This window comes from Aspergillus mulundensis, assembly GCF_003369625.1.
Source record: "Aspergillus mulundensis strain DSM 5745 chromosome Unknown scaffold_3, whole genome shotgun sequence".
In the NCBI taxonomy this organism is placed as follows: domain Eukaryota; kingdom Fungi; phylum Ascomycota; class Eurotiomycetes; order Eurotiales; family Aspergillaceae; genus Aspergillus; species Aspergillus mulundensis.
In genome coordinates this window covers 370,693-382,857 of record NW_020797891.1, presented here as the reverse complement: position 1 = coordinate 382,857, position 12,165 = coordinate 370,693, and the positions used below count along the sequence as shown (strand labels likewise).

Sequence of the window (12,165 nt, the reverse complement as noted above, 5' to 3'; positions counted from 1 at the left end):
CCTCCTCAACACCGCCCAAGCAACGAGGTGTGACTAGCCATACTCAAGCCGGGCTGGCTCCCCCGCACTGAAGCGCCGCGTTTGATTTACCTAGGGGAGAGTTGACCAGTCCGAGCAGATGTTTGTAGATCAGATCAAGTTGAGGCTGCGTTTAATCTGCTCTCAATATCATTGTCCTAGTACTACTTGATCAATCTATATAAATTACCGGATTAACACCGTAATGCTAGTGCTGTCGGGCAAATCACTTAGGCAGCATATTACGGTACCTCCCCACCCCACCGATAAAGCTATACCAATACATCCATCAATGTCCATGTCCATCAAGACCCGTGCCCCATCCGGTCTCAGAATCCTTCTACATAAACGCAATCATACCCCCCTCACCTTCCTCTCCGCCCATCTCAACGGCAAATACAGCGCCCCCGCCAGCACAAGCGCAACCTCAAACCCAATATCCCCTGTCTTCTCCGCAAGCGGACCAGTAAACCACTCCTGCCCCATACAGGGTATAATCAGGCCGAACGAGAGCGCCATTGCGCCAATGGCGCTGAGGCCAGTGGGTAGTTTGGCGGGATTATCCCAGGTACTCTTCCCACTTCCGTCATCATCGGAGTTTGAACTGATATACGTGGAAAAATCCCCACGGCGAAAAACAAAATGCTCAACGCACACGACAGAAAAAAACCCCGCCGACCAGTACGCAATAACATACAGGAAATTCTCGAGGTTCGTGAAGAACGACTTTGCGGCGACGACGGAGACGGGGATCAGCACGGCCGTGTAGACGATGCTCCAGACGAAGCGGGGGATGCGGCGCCAGAGTTCCCACGGCAGTAGGAGTTGGAAGTTCAGACTGATGGAGTACATTGATGCGGCGAGGTTACCGAGGAGAGAGAAGGAGAGCAGGACGGAGACGAATTTCCCGAATCCGCCGGCGGGCGAGAGCATAGCGTCCAGAACGCCGCCAACGCCGTAGAGCGTGTACCCGGTTGACCAGACGGGGATCGAGGGCGTCGCTGAACCGATCGCTGCGCCGAGGACCATGAGCGGGACGGTTGGCAGAAAGAGGCCTAGATATGTGTACGTGAAAATCCGGACCGACGAGACGGAAGGCGTGCAGTAGACGCTAAAGTCCGCAGCCATTCCAGCCCACGGAATAAGAAAGCCCGCAATGACACCCCCAAAGCTCAGGACCGTCGCGGCGCTAGGGGGCTCCGTGGGCGCTTGCAAAGAGAGCTTCCCCCCGCCAACCCCCGTCGCAATGACAATCGCGACCAGCGCAAAAAGCCAGCAGTAGCGCTCGTACTGGTGCAGGAACTTATACCCGCCGAAGGAGACGACCATGCCGCAGACGCCGATGACCACGATGCCGGCTGTGTCGTCGATGCTGCCGCCCGAGACGGCGGCGAGGGTGGACCCGCCGAGCACCGAGGAGATGACGCCGAACCCGGCGATGGTGCACAGGTTCAGCGCGACGATGATCGAGACCAGGAAGTAGCCGAATGTGAAGCGGGCGTGGAGCATCTGGCGTAATCCGGTGCGGGAGCCGAAGGTGCTGAAGTAGGCCGGCGGGATTGTGCAGAGCATGTTGAAGAAGAGGATGATGAGGGATGCGTCGCGCAGGGAGAGGCCCATGACGAATGTCCCTACCATGCCGGTGATGATTCTGCGGGTTGTTAGTGATGCTTTAATAGAGGGTGGCGAACGTACGGGAGCAGGTTTGTGCTCAGTGTAAACCAGACGAAGAAGACATTGATGAAGCGCGTGTCTGTTCGCTCTTCCATTGGGACCGGGGTGACGCCGCGCAGCTCAACGCCCCAGTTGGCGATGCGGGACAGCCATTTGTCGGGGACGTGGGGGAATGCCAGGCTCTTGCCCTTTGACTGTGACTGGGACTCGGCGGCGTTGATATCTCCCGATGGGAGGGGCTCAGTGACCATGCCGATGAGGATTGTCAGGTCTGGATCAGCAATTGCCCAATTCCTCTTCCTGCTGCTGATGGGAGATTTTCTTCTGATCACCGCTGAGATTGAGTGAGTCACGGGGTCTGGACGCGGCGATGGAGGCAAATCAAATTTGATCTGCCTCGCTCGTGATTGGTTGCATTTGCGCTGCCAGATTGGCTGGACCCACCCTCCAGCTATACAAGCTCTCCAAATCTCCCCAATATCTTCGACCCCAGGAAACAGCTTTGTGTACTGAACTTCGCCGGCAGGAAATACTCTCCCTGAGGGGTATGTTCTTCTTCTTGCTGGACATTCTTCTCTTCGCGTGGTTACTCCCCTGACACAATGTTCATTTTCATTGACATAAGACGGCAGCCTCTATCAGACGTCGAATTTAACTATCTGGCGCTATGTACACAGTACAGAAATCTAAGCTTGAGAAAGAAATATTAAGAAGTAACAAAGTATTATATATCAAATCTCAATAAATAAATACTAGTCCTTATTTAAAAGGTAGTATAATTGATAATAATGTCCTTCATAATATCCTTTTAACTTCATAACTCTTATCCACCCGTTGCTTATGTCTATCCATGGATAGTTTCCCGAGGTCATGGTGTATTATTTCGACATCTTGAGATGGGCTTGCTACAACAAAAAAGATCACCACTTCACCTGCCTAGTTAATCCTGATGAACCGGGAGCTGCGGACCTTATACGGGCAGCAGGATAGTGGCTTAACCCATGGGTTAGGGGCGCAGTATTAAATTCAGGCCGAGCATGATACTGTTCGAGCGATGGTGCAACAGGCTCATGTTACAGTACAGCGGATTGGCGGTCGGTGCCTGGGCTCGAGACTTCTTAAAGAGGGTAGACAGCGACGGCAGGAACGGGTGATAACTCTTGAAAATTGTGAATATTTAATTAATTAACAACCATAGGCACTGCTACCAGCCCCAGTCTTAGTGGCGCGAATTGTTTTCGCTTTGAGTTAAACGTAGGAATAGCCTTGCATGATAGGATCGAGACCGTCCCGAAGAACTACGGAAGAACTGACCGTGGATTGTAATAGTATAGGTGGCCAAGATATCTAATGCTAGCTAGGTCAGAAGTAGGTCTGCTCCGGCAACAGTGTATTCTTGGCCCGGGACCAGCAGAAGATTAATCTCGAAAAGACCCTTGCTTGGTCGTCCGCCGGAATCCAGGCGCTTGTCAGACCGGCGATTAAGGAGTTGGTTCTGGAAGTGAACAGGTGTGGCAGTTCATTATTTGGATGAATAGACCGCATTCCCTACTAACCAATAATGTCCCCTGCCCCTGCCCTACAAGACGCTTCCCAGTTTCTCCTATGCATCCCTCTTTCTCCAAGATAAAGCACGGAAAAACTTGATTCTGCAGGCGCAGCATATGCCCGAATTAGGAAGGTAGTATTTACTAGGTAGGTAGGTACATAACTACCTACTATTTATATAATGTTCCTGCAAACTATTATAGCGAGATGTGAGACGTGGGGTGCATAACCTGACTCGCCCGCCAGATTCACAATGAGATATTAAATACTTTAGGATTTTTGTTAAAATAACCTAAGTATGTACACCACTACATTCCTAATATTGGCAGATGAGCTTAATTGTGATTATTTATCTACAAGCAGAACAATCCCAGCATGCGGTTGTCCAATCTCATGCTGAATCCATGAATAAATATACAAATATACATGCAGGTACGAAGAGTATCCGGCCCAGGAAAGATGGTGTTTGGCAGATTCCAATCGCCAAGGCCCTGGGGCCACAAGGCGCAGCAGGTACCGTGTTATCTGCATCTACTACTGTCCCTGGCCTGGCCCCAGGTTTCGTTCGGAGCAGCCCTCTATCAGGCTTAGCTTGCCTATAGTCCGAGCTGAGTTTCTCTATATCTAGGTAGATGGGTCTACGCCGTCGTTTTGCAAAGGGGTTATCGCAGCTACAATTGTTTAGCAATTCATTCGTGTATTATCTCTCCAAGTACGCGACAAACCAGACTACACGCAACTGCATCTTACCCCGGCCATGGCACACCCTGGTCTGTTTCGCGTCAGGCAGCGGCAGCGGCAGCGGCAGCGGCAGAGGCAGAGCCTTTGGGCCCTGCTCGTCCTACTGGCCATGACAGGGTTCCAGCTTCAGCTCGCACACACCGCTGACCTCCAGTCTCGCGCCCCAATAGCCAACGGCGTCGAACTGAGGGTGCTTGCGCTCGGCGAGTACGTTTGTCTCCAAGGATCCCGTATACATAGATTAGGCGGACAAAGGCACGGCACTAACATGCAATCCCGTAAATCCAGCTCGATTACATACGGCGCCGGCGACGCAAACTACAACGGCTACCGCGGCCCGCTATACGCCCAGCTCACAGCGCGCGGGAACCCGGTCAACATGGTCGGGCGGCAGCGCAGCGGGACGTTCGCAGACACCGCGCACGAGGGCTACCGCGGCTTCTTCATCGCGGAGATCGGCGCCTCGAGCAGTCTGGGCCGGTACGCGGGGCCGAACATCGTGCTCATGCATGTCGGCACAAACGACATGCACAAGGACATTGACGTCCTGGATGCGCCGAGCCGCCTGCGGGACCTGATCGAGCTGGTGTTCGAGACCGCGCCGGACGCAGTGATCTTCGTTGCGCAGATCATCCCCGCCGATAACGCGGTCAAGCAGGCGCGGATTGACGACTTCAATGCCGCGGTCCCGGCGGTTGTGCAGGGGTTTTTGGACAAGGGGAAGAAAGTGGTGGTTGTGCGGATGGACCGGGCGCTCTCGGTGGCGGATCTGCACGATGAACTGCATCCTTCTGTTGCGGGGTATGCGAAGATGGCGGAGGCGTGGTATGAGGCGATTGAGGCTGCTGATGCGGAGGGGCTTATTACGGAGCCTGGCATGGCGATGGCGCCGCCCCCCACTCCGGCCAATCCAGAGAACTGCAGGCCGTCGCCGAATTGGTATAAGACCGGCGCCAAAGCACTGGGGCCGCAGGCGTATGTTCTGTTCTTTCCTGTCCGTCCGCCCGGGCGTGTTCTTTCAACATTTGACTGACCGTTTGCTTGTCCCCATCCAGAGCGTACAACGACGGCCCGTTCAAGCCCAATTGGGCGAACCGGGGGGTCATTGCCGAAGGAGCCTGCCCGCGATCCAAGGTGCACTTCTTCGACCTCGACGGCGACGGCCTGAAAGACTACGGGTGCGTGCAACCACAGAACGGGGCCACCAGTGTCTGGCGCAATATCCCCGACGCTAATGGAAGGGCATCTGGCGAGTGGGAGGCCCTCGGCGAGATTGCAACTGGGAGAGATGGTCGCGACGGCACGGGCGTCATGTTTGCCGAGTTAGTTCCTCCCTCCCTTCTACGTTTCTTTTTGCCCTTTACATTCCTGACCTCCTGGTCTCCTTCTTCTCCCCAGCTTGAACGGCGACGGCTTTGACGATTACATCTACGTAGCCGACAACGGCGAAGTCGAAGGCTTCATCAACCTAGGCAGCAGGAACGCAGACGGGGTATGGCGCTGGAAAGGGCTCGGCCGGATCGCAGGAGGCGTAGGAGCGACCAACGAGACGCTGCAGCTCGTCGATCTCAACGGCGACGGAAGAGCGGATTTCTGCATCGTCAACCAGGACACCGGCGAAGTCACCGGCTGGTGGAACACGGGGATCAGCGACATGCCGGACTACCACAAGGTCGGCGTGATTGCCACGGGCGAGTCGTTCGGCCCAGAGAGCAAAGTCATCCTGGCTGATCTGAGCGGGAACGGGCGCGCGGACTATGTGATGGTTGGCCTGCATGGCAAGATGACCGGGTTCATCAACCGCCGGCAGGAGAAGGGGATAGTTCCGAGGTGGATGAAGATCTTCCATGTGGCTGATGGGCCGGAGGGGACGGCGCAGGATGAGGTCTTTCTTGTTGATATCACGGGGGACGGCAAGGCGGACTATCTGCGCGTGGATGAGAAAAGCGGGAGGACGGAGCTGTGGGAGAATCTGGGGACCGGAGGGAAGTTTCAGGTCGGGGACGGGGTCATGCTGACTGACTGTGAGTTCTCTATCTATATCTTGTGTTCTGGCCGTCTGACAAGCCCTAGTGAACGGCGATGGCGTCGCGGACTACTTCTGGGTCGACCAGGACGGCAGGGGATACGGCTACATCAACGCCGGAGGCCCCCAGGACGCATGGCACAACGTCGGCCGCATTGCCGAGGGAACAGGAAACGGCCGGTCGCGGGTCCACACGGCCGTGCTGACCAGCAGCGGGCGTGCAGACTACGTGGTCGTGGAGGAGAGCATTGGACAAGCCTCGTGGTGGGAGAATCTGGGACCGGACACCGACTACGCCTGGCAGGCGCGCGGAGTGTTTGCGACAGGGCCCAAGACCACCGTCGAGACCAAGTTCGGCTGGAGCTTTGACTCCAGGAACGTGCGCTTTGCTGAGTACGGTCCCCTTCCCCTCTCTATTCCTTTAGGTCTTTTCTTGCCGATCCGCTAACCGCGATACAGCCTGAACGGGGACGGATTCGACGACTACCTGTATGTCAACGAGTTTGGCGCCGTGGCCATGTGGCAGCACACTGGGCGCGACCCGCCAGACTTCCATGCCGCGAAGCTCGTCGCCGATGGCGTTGGCGTGGCGCCGATGGACATTCAGTTCGCCGACACCAACGGGGACGGGCTGCTCGACTACGTGGTCCTGGGCCGGGTGACAGGCCAGGCCCGCGTGTGGATCAACAAGGGATTCAAAGACGACGGGAGCATTGCCTGGGCTGTACCCATTAGCTTTGCGGCTGGCACTGGGTCGCCGAATACAAATATCAGGCTCGCCGAGGTAGGCCCTTCGTTTCAGCTGCAGGTCAAGAGAGCTAACCGAGTGTAACTGTTCTAGATGACTGGGGAAGATGAACGGTGGGACTGGGTGTCCATCGACCCGGACCACGGCGCTCTCACCCTCTGGCAAAACCAATGCTACCGTGTCGATGGCGGAGGAGACGACGACACTGACCTGCCCGGCGGCGGATTCCCGGAGCTCCCTGACGGCGACTACGACAACACGCCAAGTACCGAGTGGATGGACCCGAAGTACAACTGCATGAACGAGGCCGTGCAGCAGGTCACCATGCCGCCGCATGAGCGATGGGAGGCTGTCCTGGCACCCGACGCATGGAAGTACGCCCTCTGGGCGTGGCGCAAGCGGATCAATGACTCCGACCGGATCCTCACCTTCTCGCAGCACGTCTCGCAGACGCTGGACTACTCGCAGAACATGAACTGCGGGGACCTCAACGACCAGAACGGGTGCTATGGCGACGCCAAGTGTGATGAGCAGGACCCGGGCCCGGCGGCGTATTTCATTATCCTCTCGTTTCAGACGATCTCCAAGGTAGGATCCTACGCCCAACTTGCGTGAAGCCCTTCTTTCCGGACTAGATATATGGCTAACAAACGGGGCTATCTCACAGACACTCCGCAACATCTACGCGGCACTGGGCGACGCCCGAGACCGCGTGGAGAACCAGATCGGGACGTTCGCGGCCAAGTTCGCTCCAGCCAAGGAAGACGACGGCCTAAGCACGATCATCATCCTGGACATCCTCTCCCTCGGCTACGCGGGGGCCATGGCGCCGATCTGGAACAAGTGGGTGTCCCAGACGCAGTGGGGGTCGAAGAACGGCAACGGGCCCACGGCACAGGCCTTCGCGGACGGCATGACATTGCAGGGGATCACGCTGGCCAAGGACATTCTGGCGCAGAACGTGTGGGAGGCCGAGAAGGTGCTGGAGACGCAGGTCGACAATGTGGTGTTTTCGTGGCAGAATGCCACGTCCGAGTACGCGCAGTCCCTGTTCGACGGGACGCAGGGTGGCATCAGTAGCCTGGGGAGGCTGCTCGCTGAGGGGAAGATGATCGACCCGCGGCTGAGCCTGCCTGGGCCCATTGAGCTGGATTTGCAGATCCGGAGGACCCTCTGGGCCCTGCTGGTCCCTGCGGCTTGGAGCGTTTCTGGCCGGGACTTGAATCCATTGTGCGTGCAACATACCCCTGGTTTAGCTGGATCCCTTGCTCGGTTTTTCATCTTCTGTTCTTCCAAGCCATGAAAACTAACCCACATTGTGTTGCCAATATTAGCATCGTCGACACCGGCCTCAGCTGCGACGACGCCCCGAAGGACGACGATTTGCAGCTCCGTCTCAAAAAGGACACACTCAACAACAAGATCATATGCGATAAGAAGGCCGACCGGGCCTACTATCTAGTCAGCGCCACGGACCCCAGGGACAAATGCCGGCACGGGAGCAACACGGGCGGCTACGGGTGCGACAAGTTCGAGGACCTCCCCGGAGCAGACGAATTGGTCGGCACGACGCCAGAAGACGAGGAGGACAGCCAGAGCCTGCACTGGCAGATGGTGGACATTGAAGATATTGTCTTTGGGTAAGCCAGCCCAGGCTGTTTCTCCCTTCATTCTTACATTTCAACTAACACCCGCCTTTTTATTCTCTATTCGTATAGCTCCCTCGCAACATACAAAGCAAACGGCAACAAGAACGTCGAAGAGCCCAAGCGATTCAACGACTGGGAGTCTTCGTCCGACTGGGGGGAGATGCTGGAAAGCCTCGTGGACTCGGATATCCGCGCGCCCTGGGTATTCACGATCCCCGTGTGCGGCGTGAAGGAGGCGCTCTGGAACTACTTTTACTCCACAAGCACGGCTCCTAAGAACAGGGATCCGACATTCCCTTGTGGTGAGAATGAGTGGACGGATGATTGAGGTTGTGTTGGGCAGCATGTTGCTGGGACGGGCCCCGGCCACCGGGCCTGGCTACTACTGGCTCGGTTATTTTCTTTAAATGGAGAGACGATTTGCTGTGCTTGTACTTGACTGTCAGTCTAGTAGCCTTTAGCATGATGGACTATCCATATAAAGGAATTATGATTCCTAGTTGTGTTGGTAATGATTATAGCGGGTCAACCGCCGGCAAACTTGACAATGAGGGAAAATCAGGTCCGCACCAAATACCTGATTTTTATGAATAAAGTAACAATAGCAAGAAACTGCATAACATACAATAGTAGGGAAGACCCTGTGGTCGTAGGTGCTATGTTTTCTTTAGTAAACGGCCTGTACAGTGGATGGGTAAAGACCAATAAGAAGCGTCGAGCTTGGTATATCAGCTAGGTAGAGCACCTCTGTTGCTCAGCAACTCAGCGTTAAGTAGGCGTACTCGAATGCTCTTCCGGGGACAGGATGGTGGCTTGGTTGAGAGACTCGACCCTTATCAGGTTCTTGTGGATACCAAGAGGGCTGGGAGATGGTAGTTTACATCAAGCCCTAATTGTAGAATGTAAACACACCCCCATTTGGCGACCTTCATTATTCCAGCGTCAACCCATCTGATCTCTTCCCACCTTATCACCGTCAATCTTCCCCGTTATCACGCGGACACCTTCTCCCCTCTCACGCCCAGCTCTGGGGCCGGCATTGGCGCCTGGGCAGCATCTCGACGGAATTTCTCCGCTGATCCAAGCCCTTGGTACAGAATAGCCAGCCCTATCACTTCGATCCCTGATACGAGGCGATAAGCCCATGCTTGTATCCTGAAAGCAAGCCACCACAAAGCGCAACCCACGGACGCCGCCCAGGAACGACAAGCCACGCAGATGTAACCCTACTCCTGGCATCCCCAATCCTGCCTTTCATTTCCAGTGCCAATGCGAGAGGATCATGATGTTGCCTCAGTGCTCTTATCTCCTCGAATCAACAGGCAGGGTTTGAGCCCGAAGGGCTTGTGGCTCTTTCACCTCCATCCTTCGAACGATATCGCGTGGCGGCCGTTTACCGTCGGCTTGTGGCGTTGCGACGATAGAGCAGCTCGTATATGAAGCCCAAGGGACTCCAGCAAGGTTGTGAGAAACCTCTTCCCCTGGTTCTTCAACCTTCGGAATCCGACCACCCAGCGAGACTCCATCTTGCGCCATAGCAATGGAAAAAAGCTCCGGCGTCTCCGCGCACTCCGGGCGCCCTGACAGCCCCCAGGAATACACCGTCCAGCAAACCTCCACTGCAGACTCAACCCAGCCCAAGAAACCATGGTGGCACGCCATCAAAGAGCCCGGCTCCGCGCTGCAAATCGTAACCGCCGCCGCCATCGCCATCGCAATCGGCCTCGCGGTCTCCAGCACAGTCGACGACATCCCCTACGCCGCGCCAACGATCATCGAGATCCCCGGCGCGCTGTGGCTGCGCGCTTTGAGGGCTGCTGGTGCGTTCCCCATCCATTCACCCGTTCTTCCAGGTTGTACTAACAGAGATGCGTTAGTCCTCCCCATGATCGTAACCTCCATGATCCTCGCCGTGCAACGGCTCCGCGAACTCTCGAACGGCGGCCATATCCTAGCCCGCTGGACAATAGGCTACTACGTGCTCACGACGCTCTTCGCAATCGTGCACTCCATCATCCTAACGAGTCTCGTCTGGCGCCGCCTCATGACGCAAGCGAGTTCTGAGAGCCTGAACGTCGACGAAGAAGACCAGGAGACGTTCGCGGAGCGCGAGGAAACGGATATCTCCGACGTTGTCGTGCAGATGTTTGAGTCGCTGATTCCGCTTAATATCGTTGATGCGCTCGCGACCGATAGCCTGCTTGCCGTTCTAGTCACGGCCGTTGTGGTCGGCTACATGATTGACCGACGGCACTCGTATATCCTGAAGGCCGTCGAGGAGGTCGAGGGGATTATCATGAAGATCATCATGGTTCTGATCAAGCTTGCGCCTATCGGTGTGTTCTTCTTGATTCTCCCGAACATGTTCCGTCTTGATGTACGGGATATCGGGCAGAACCTGGGTGTGCTTATCGGCGGTTCGCTGTGTAATCTGGCCCTGCATCTTTTCATCGTCCTGCCGGCGCTGTACTTCATCGTTACGAGGCGGATGCCGTATACGTTTTGGCTGAGGTGCTCGCCGGCTTGGACGACGGCTTGGGGCACTGCCTCGTCCGCTGCGACGTTGCCGCTGAGTCTCAAGGTTGTTCGGGCCAGCGGCGTCTCGAATACGGTGTCCAAGTTCACCGTCCCGCTGGGGTGTCTGGTGAACATGGACGGAACGGCGATTTACTTCCCGCTGTGCGTGGTGTTTCTTGCCGAGACGCAGGGGCACAGTCTAAGTCCAGCGGACTACGTGATTATTTGCCTGTTGTCCACACTGGCAAGTATCGGGACGACGCCCATTCCAAGCTCGAGTCTTGTGCTTACGGTTATGATTGCGGGGAGTGTGGACGTCCCGATTACAGGGATGTATGCGGTCATCATTGCGATTGATTGGTTCATTGATCGGTTCCGCACGATGACGAATGTCTCGGGGGATCTCTATGCTGCAGCGATTATTGAGAAGCTGAGTGGGTTGCATGATGACGAGAGTGACGAGGGGGAGGATGGGGGAGTGGAGGGGGGTGAGCGGGTGGTTTAGCCTGTGGTGCCGTATGATTTGTAGAGTCATGTAGGATTGTACCTGGGCAATGGATGGTTAGATAATGAGAACTAGGTACACATCCACAACGAAGCCCTCTGATGCAACCTTGCGCAAGGCCGGCCAAGGTGACTGCTCGTCTTCAATCAATGCCCATAGTTAGGTAGTCCGTATGCCCTTCCCACCCGCCCGAGCCGAGCCCTAAACCCATCCCGACGCTTCTTCATGGTCTGCAATATTGTACACTATAAGCCTTGCTTTGAAAAGAACTAATACATACGACCACAGGGTGTGGAGAACAGGGCTTCCCGTCCGCTCAGCCGTACTTAAACCACACGCCGGCTGGTTAGTAGTATGGTGGGTGACCACATGCGAATCCCACCTGCAGCTGTTGTATGTTTTTTGTTTTTGTTCGCGGAGCATAGGTAGGTATCAGATCGGACTCGTTTTCAGGGTATGTAGGCAATGTTTTGCAAAACAGCCAGGACAGCTGGGCTGGTTGGATTTGGGATGTCAGTATGTTGAGGAACCCTAAGTTATACTCCTTGTCACAGTTACTTTGGTGTGCTGTAGCAGGGTGCTGGCTGTTGGTAAATGGCAGTTGTTAATTTCAATACAAGATAAGGGACGCAGGCGCGTTATGTTATTCACCAGCAATAAGAAAAGCTCAATGCGAGGTGCATAATTCTAGTTTCGTCATCTCTGGCCTTGTTGTGCTTGCAGTGCCTAGTGTACAGAC

General features: G+C 55.6%; 3 protein-coding genes across 3 annotated transcripts; 2 read left to right on the top strand and 1 right to left on the bottom strand.

Annotated features, from left to right (window-relative positions):
- Positions 1-372: 372 nt before the first annotated feature.
- DSM5745_03919 (purine-cytosine permease family protein) lies at positions 373-1,943 on the bottom strand (the record flags this gene model as incomplete). The annotated part of the gene is made up of 2 exons (XM_026745935.1): positions 373-1,669; positions 1,714-1,943. The coding sequence occupies 2 exons, from the start codon at positions 1,941-1,943 to the stop codon at positions 373-375; spliced, it is 1,527 nt and encodes a 508-aa protein (XP_026604931.1).
- Positions 1,944-3,997: 2,054 nt separating this feature from the next.
- On the top strand, positions 3,998-8,732 carry DSM5745_03918 (uncharacterized protein; the record flags this gene model as incomplete). The annotated part of the gene is made up of 10 exons (XM_026745934.1): positions 3,998-4,188; positions 4,270-4,956; positions 5,037-5,303; positions 5,380-6,005; positions 6,055-6,400; positions 6,467-6,791; positions 6,849-7,343; positions 7,423-7,985; positions 8,090-8,395; positions 8,474-8,732. 10 exons carry the CDS (start codon positions 3,998-4,000, stop codon positions 8,730-8,732), a joined length of 4,065 nt encoding a protein of 1,354 aa, XP_026604930.1.
- Positions 8,733-9,944: 1,212 nt separating this feature from the next.
- DSM5745_03917 (dicarboxylate/amino acid:cation symporter) lies at positions 9,945-11,426 on the top strand (the record flags this gene model as incomplete). Its single annotated transcript, XM_026745933.1, has 1 exon — positions 9,945-11,426. The coding sequence occupies one exon, from the start codon at positions 9,945-9,947 to the stop codon at positions 11,424-11,426; it is 1,482 nt and encodes a 493-aa protein (XP_026604929.1).
- Between the last annotated feature and the right edge of the window lie 739 nt (positions 11,427-12,165).